General features: G+C 35.1%; 1 protein-coding gene across 2 annotated transcripts in view; it reads right to left on the bottom strand.

The window, feature by feature from the left end:
* LOC115209347 (G-protein coupled receptor GRL101) overlaps positions 1–3,703 on the bottom strand; it is an 804,611-nt gene extending 800,908 nt beyond the window's left edge. Inside the window, exon 1 of one of the 2 annotated variants that reach the window (XM_029777716.2) lies at positions 2,803–3,703. In XM_029777716.2, coding sequence (XP_029633576.2) covers positions 2,803–2,848 — 46 coding nt within the window. In that variant the 5' untranslated portion in view covers positions 2,849–3,703. The remainder of the gene's footprint in view (positions 1–2,802) is intronic. The other variant, XM_036501082.1, reaches the window with a different exon arrangement.
* Positions 3,704–8,279: the final 4,576 nt, after the last annotated feature.

Here is an 8,279-nt window from a genome sequence, read left to right as displayed (position 1 = left end):
ATAACGAGACAAATGATACAGTTTTCCAGGTATTAAGAACAGAGAAGTCGAAGATGGGCAGGTTACATACACAACTTACATAAAGAGATCTGATGGTTTTGTTAAACGAAAAACGGAAGCAGAGAGGACAGAAGACCTCGTTAAACAGAAGTAAAAACATCAGCAACTTCACTCCTGTCACAGCAGCTACCTTTCCTCCACGAAATCGCTTTTTTAAAAGCCTGCTGCCGAATCTATTTCGCTGCAAATACATACGTACAGTGGGTGATATAGTTCACCACAGTAGGCAGAAGAGATATAATAGGATTCATGTGTGTTTCGTTGACTATTTACTTTTGCATGTAGTCCCGACTTCAATCTATTCGAAGTAGCCAGTAAAGTCGCCAGTGTGTGACGACGGTATCACTGAAAGATGAATACAGAGTTTAAGGATTTTTATAACTCGAAAAAGTATTTGTGTTTATCAATAAACAATGAAACACCTTATAATTCTGAGCAATGATTTTGAACGAATTTCTAAAGTTTGAAGTAATTTTTCGCTATTTCTGGAAAATACATCAGTATTATGTTGCAATGGATTATTATATAAAAGAAAAGAAAAAACAGTATAGTGTTAGTGTAATATTCGTAAGATATCAAGTTTGTTTGTCTTTTACCGACAAATGATTTATTTGGAAAAATATTTCAGTTTTTGTATTCAAGGTTGCATTACTCGCTAAAGAAGAAACGAAATAAAAAAAAACAGAAAAAGTAAATAAATACACGCGAAGGAAATGAACAGAGCATAAAAACACACGCACATACATGTGTATATATGCACACATATAAGTATATATATATATATATATATATATATATATATAATATATAATATATATAACATTTAATAAATAAGTTTCTTTATTGGCCACTCAGGGCTGCACACAGATGGACAAGTTACAAGGTAGAGCTTGTACATACCTACATCTATATGTATATATACATGAATATATATATATATATATATATATATATATATATATATATATATATATATATATATATATATATGAGTACAGGACACCACAAATAAACGTGAAACACGAGAAACGAAAACATAAAAACAAACAAGGAAACGGACTTTTTTTAAGCAACGAAAAAACAGAGTACAAGACAAAATACAAGGAATATTCCGCTTCATCAGCTGCCCCTGGTTCGACTCAATGCGTGTTTTCGAAACGCATACATATATATAACATCTATATATACACATATATATATCTATATATATATATATATACACACACACACATAAATGCATATATATATATATATATATATATATATATATATATATATCAGTCACACTTACAACAATTATACATACATGGATGCATACATTCAAATCAAAAACATATACTATTATATATACATACACATATATATACAACATACATACATACATACATACATACATACATACATACATACATACATACATATGTACATACATACATGCAAACGTATACATGCGTACATATATATATACACATGCGTACATATATATATACAGTCATACAAGTATATACAGTGCATACGCATAAATACATACATGTAAATATATTTTCAAACGCACACAAATCTCCGTCAGCGTCGTCGAGAAGTGTATTCCGGTGACTCGATCGACTGAACTAAGTACCCGATAGATTAGCGAATAAGTGGCTGAATATTCCGCAGACACGTGTACCCTAAATGTAATTCTCGAATAGATTCAGCAGAACGCAGGTCCCAAGGCTATGGTGACTTATACATACCCACGCGATTCTGTGGAAGCGAATCCGAAACAGTATGAACCGCATGAGGATGAAACGGATTTCCTAACCACTCAAGCATGCCTGCACCCACCCACACACACACACCTACACACATGCGAACACACACATACACACGCACAAATACATCCACACACACACATGTCGAAGTTGTGAAGATTTTTGATCGATAACTAATGAGGGATGAACGTGTCGACGTCTTGTCTATGTTGTTTTTTTTCCTGTTTTACGTATATACTTTCATCGTCTTTCTGTACAGCTTTTACTATTACACACACATACGCACACACAGAGACACACATATAGCTTTTATTACTATATATGTTATTACTATATACTTACAAATGTATATATATATATATATATATATATATGTATGTATGTACGTATGTATATAGATATATATCCAGTTTATGTTATAAGAACGTTTATTTTTACATAAGATATGGGCTGGAGTACCAAGACCAGACTTCGACTTTTTTCCATCCAAGCGGTTTATTTTCTTAACCCCAAATTTGCATGCTATTATTTATATCATTATATAGAATTTATATATATATATATATATGAATCGACTCATGTACACGCATGGTACTCTTGTTTACAAACATACAACTATGTTTTTTATACATATAAATCCATATAAGTATATACTTATAAGTTATTGCGTACACACGTGTGTATAAAACAGACACACACACACAGACACACACACACACACGCACAAACACACACACACACACACACATGCAATCGCAAGATAGTCTGTCCTGTAAAAAGAAAGGTAGCATAAACAGCGGTTCTATCTTATAAACACCCCCTCGCATTACGCAGCAGCCGCTGGAAAATGTATATACACCAGAAACATATATCAGAAAAGAACAATTAAAAGATAGCGTAACAAATATTATATCGGTGATAACACGTGGTATATTGCATGAATGTGACATATTATGTTTGCCAAAAAACATTGGGAACATGTTTCACTTACCTGTTGCGGAGATTAGAACAATAAATACCAATAAATGGGACTCCATTGATAATGTGTGTCCATATACATATAGATATATATATATATATGTAGATAGATATGTATTAAGCAATATTAGTCCGGTGGCGCCTCTAGTCGTAAGTTTTGTCCAAAGAACAAATAAGAACAAAAGTAAATTTCCAAAAAATAAATAAATAAAATATAAATAAATTAATAGATAAATAAGTAAATAAATAATAAAGAGAGAAAAATAAGGAAGTTAAGAAGTGGGGACTGCAAGAGTAGGAAGTGATACTGCTGCCTTGAAAAGTGCGTGAAGATTTTTATTTTTAATTATATTTTGTTGCTTTTTACTTCATTGTCTTTTTTTTTTTTTTTTTCACGTAGTAAATAAAAGATTCTTAACGAAATAATAACGGCGTTATAATATTAATGATGATAATAATAGATGTGGATGAATCTCAATAATTTATAAATCTATTATGACAAAGCTTCATTTGTTCATTTTAGAATAGTTTCTTTTTTTCTGAAAGCAGCAGATGAAGTTAGGAAACTTGATGTTCTAAACACAAAAATTTGAAGATTTCTGTAAGTGGTATTTTCTAAAGATACAATAGCGGATTTTTTTAAAAAGAAAAATAAAAGAAACGAAATCCAACAAAAGCCTTCGAGAAAGAAGATAATAGATAGATGTTGAGTAGGAGAGTGAGGAAGGGTGAGGAAGGAAGAAGAGAAGCGCAAATAGAGAATGAAAAATGAAACTCAGAAATTAAATCAAGGTTGGGCTCGATTTTAATCCTCTGTTTGTAATGATATAAAATAAAATAACACACAGAAAATGGAATGATGAAACGGAGAGAGATCGGGGAGAGATCGTTAAGCAGGCAGGTATATCATTACAGATATATATATGTATATATATATATATATATATATATATATATTATATTATATATAGTAGTCAGTGAGAGTGGAGTGAGAGAGAGTACAGATTTAGATATATTTCAGATATACGATGTTGTTACGATGAACTTAAGAACACGCAAAGATAGATAGATAGATAGATAGATAGATAGATAGATAGAACGTTTGCAAAGTTTACATCAAAGTTCGATACTGGATAGAAATATGATGTATATATGGGATAGATGTAGAAAACCTAATAAAAATGACATATAAGTATAAATATATGTACATATAAATATAAAGTTTTATATGTGTATATATATATACATCTATGCATATAAAGTAAATATATATGTATGTATATATGTATGTATATATGTATATGCACATATATATATGTATATTTATATATTCTATATATATATATATATATATATTATATATGAAATCAAACAATAAAAAACAAGAGAAACTTTATAAGCGTCCGCGTATTGCAGACAGCAGCATCTTTATGCCGTTTAGATATACATGATAACGAATGCCGCTGCCCATGTTTTTACGGAACTACGCTGCCGTGCTGCGCGCGCGCGTGTGTATGTGTGTGTGTGTGGTGTGTGTGTGTGTGTGTTCTGTATGTGTTTATTTGTGCATCTGTGTCTGCGTAAGTGTGTATGTGTAAATGTGTATATATGTGTTTGTGTGTAGGAGGTTGTAATGTGTGGGTTCGTGTGTCGAAGAACGCAGTTTGTGAGATTGAAGTTTTGAGGTGGAGGGGGCGTGGCTGTATGTGTGTAGATTTAGCGTTATGTTGTTTGGTCGTAGGAGAGGAGGAGGAGGAGGAAAAGCTACGGTGAAATGGGAGTTTGAGTTGTGGACCCCAGTATAGCAAGTGAGAGACGAGTAGGGGGGAGGGTTGTTTGTAGGTGCGTGTGTGTGTGTTGGAATGGGAGAGTTTGTGTGCACGTGTGTGTTTGTGGAGATGTGTACATCTGTCTATGAGTTTGTACGGAACGTGTCTGCACTCTCCCGTAAGGGTATATCCCTGTCTCTCTCTGTCTATCTCTCCCTTTCTCTCTCTCTCTCTCTCTCTCTCTCTCTCTCTCTCTCTCTCTCTCTCTCTCTCTCTCTCTCTTTGTACACCACAGACACACATACACACACAAATATATAATGTTCTTGTATATATGGTTGTATGCGCTCCATATGTATATATATGTGTGTGTGCGTGTATGTATATATATATATATATATATGTGTGTGGTATGTATGTATGTATATATAATATATATATATTATATATATATATTATATAATATATATATATATTACATGCATTTACGTATATGCGGATGTACAATATATATATATATTATAATATATTATATATATATATGCCCGCATGCCTGTAAGTATGTGCGTGTGTCTATGTGTATGTGGTGCGTGAGTATGTAAGCATGTATTATATATGTGCATCAGTGTTCTTCCGAATATGTGTGAACATACGAATGTATGAGTATATACAGAAGTGCGTGTTAATTTTGTATGTAGATATGTTCATACGTATATATGCGTGTACGTACTTTTGCTTGTGTGAGGGAGAGAGAGAGAGAGGGAAGGAGAGAGCCAGAGAATGTGTAGTATATGTATGTTCCTGTTCAAATACAAGTGTAAACATTTGCCTAATTATTTTGTGTGTGTGCATACATGTATAAAATTACTTCTTTCATCGTGTATCTGTGTGCATACATGTGCACGTGAGTGCGTTGAATATGTATGAACATGTAGCTGTAAACATGATCACATGTGGGTATGCTACGAGTCAGTGTGCGTGCTTGCATGTATGCATGCGTGTGTGTGTGTGTGTGTATGTGTGTCTGTGCATGTATCTTTGTGTAGGTGTCTAAGCTTAGATATGCCACAACATGGCTATCTACCTGTGTCTGTGTGTCTGTCTATATAGCTGCACACAGATGTTTATGAATGAGCACATGGGCTGATGTGTTATGCATGCATATAAATTTATATATATATATATGTATGTATGTATATATATATATATATCTTATGTATGTACGTATGAATGTATGTATGTATATCAATGGATTGTGGTCATGTTGGAGCACCACTTCAAATATAACCGATTCTACGAATCCTCCAGTATTGATTTTATCGCTTGATGTTGTTTAATTTATAGACCTCGGAAGAATTAAAGGTAGACTGAAGCTGGACAGGGTTTGAACTCTGAAAGTATTGTGACGTCATCAATTATCACATTATTTCGTTCGACGCTTTAACGATTCCGCCATCCACAGACAATGCACATAATGCACATGTTAATGTATGGCTATTTTTGTATGTGTGCCTATTCGAGCGAGGGTGTGTGTTTATTGATACGTTGTATGCCAATGTACGGGGTACATAGTTGTGTGTAAGCAGTTTACGTTTTTGTATATGTATGTGTATAAATATGTTTACGAAGCTTCGGAGGAGCCGACATGAAAGTATGTGGGTATATAAATATACGTCCCTGTATACATTGGTGTTATTTGTACGTATGCCGATATATGTGCGTATGTATACTTGTATAAGTATATGCTCGTAAATATATGCGTGCCATACCGTGTGTGTGTGTGTGTGTGTGTGTGTGTGTGAGTGTGAAGCTCGCTTTCGAACACGAGGTTTCGTGTTTCGAGTTCGATCTTACTGTGTGGAATTTTGGACAAATATTTCCTAAAGGCACGGGTCGTCCCATGCCCTGTGAGTTAAATTGTGTGCAGACCCATTACATGGCACCTTGGGTAAATCTCTTCTACGATGACTTCGGGTCAACTAGAGTCTTGTGAGTGAATTTAGTAGAGGGAAACTGAAGGAAGCCCGTCATATATATTGAGTCATCCAATAAATAAAACGGTTTTTTATACTTCTTTTACTTTTCAAAATCAAGATAAAGTTCTTTTTTAATCTAAAATATACACTCCTTCATTTTCTACAATGCTCTTCCATCTGTCTGGTAGACTTGCAAGACCCCTCTTCCAAAATTCACTTATCCATGAAAAAAAATACTCCTCCAGTACTGTTCGGACCTCGTCTACAGAATTCATTTTTTTTTCTGTTCTAATGACTTTGAAGACTGCGGAATAAATGATAATCAGATAGAGCAGTGAATATGGTGAGTGAGGATTCGTTTCACATTAAAACTGCTCCAGCCTTTAGAATGTCATTCTCGCTGTATGTGACCGAGCATTATTCTGATGGAAGAATAATGGTCACCGCACTTTCTGATGGAAGAATAATGGTCACCGCATGTTCGGTTCTACCTTCTGCAATTAACGTCCTTAACGGACATTGGTAATTGGATCAAGCAGAGACCTAGGCTGGGAGAACGGCAATTGGAGTGCCGCCAGGCATTTCAGCTACTCTCCTGGGCGGGCAATGCCGGCACTAGGAGTTCCACCGCGGATTTCTATAGTGAGTTAGTGGAGGTTAAGTCCGAAGACGCCTTGGGGAGACCCTGGGCTACGATGAAAATCAGTTAATCAACGTGTTCCGGGGAACTTTCGGGCTGGGGTATCTGGACAATTACAAGAAATCCTTGGCTTCATAGTGCATCCGTGCGGCGTTACCTGTTCCTTTTAAACTGTCAAGGCACGGAAGTGCTGTCTCGCCGACATATCTGAGGTGCGGGCAGGACAGGGAAACCGTCTTGCACGCATTTGTGGAATGTCCGGAATTAACGAGACTGATAGTTTTCGCAGAGCAACTGTTGTCATCGATGGAAAGAGTGCAGCTATCAGCTGAATCTATCGTCGAGATTGTGCCGCCTCCTTCCCTTAACAGGGAAAGGAAGGTTTGCTTTTTCTGCGGAAGCTGGGGGTGTTTGGCACCAGGTAAGTAGAAGCCAAAAACAGGAAAGAAAAAGCAAGGGGTCTACCCTAGTGGTCGGATGCCTATCCTTCAGAGAAGCCATTACAAATTTCATTTGTAATGAGCAACGCTTAAGTCGAAAATTATAAATATATTCTTAAATTATTGTATTTTTAAATTGTAAATATTTAATCGCTACAGCTACTTCACCCTTTTATGTTTGTTGTCCTTATTCGTCCCCTCTTTGTAATGCCTTCATGGCAAATACTTCATGGCAAATACATATGAAATAAAGTAGCTTGCTTACCTGTCTCGTGGATAGATGTGTTTTGTTGAACGTTGGATAATTTTTATGTTGGAATTGTTGAATGTTTATTGTTGAATATTTTCGAACTGTTGAACATTGTCGAACTTTGAAACTTAGAAAATTTTTGTGCTTTTTCCCGGTGACGGGAGAAAGTAAATGTTTGTGTAAAGCCATTTTTGCAGTAGTGAATTGTTGAGATATTAAACTTATTAAGGCCGTTGTAGGCTTTATTGTCGTGCCCCCCAACCCACCACCACCACCCAGCGGGGGTGGGATTTGAACTGTTATCCTCATTAAGAGGAAAAAATATTATAGGTTTCCCTTTTTGGGGATAATCAATTTATTATTGTGTGAAAAATTAAATTTCAGCCGTTGTAGGCTCTATTGTGGTAACCGCCCT

Source organism: Octopus sinensis, linkage group LG3 (assembly GCF_006345805.1).
Source record: "Octopus sinensis linkage group LG3, ASM634580v1, whole genome shotgun sequence".
Lineage (NCBI taxonomy): Eukaryota > Metazoa > Mollusca > Cephalopoda > Octopoda > Octopodidae > Octopus > Octopus sinensis.
This window is presented reverse-complemented; position numbering and strand designations above follow the sequence as displayed.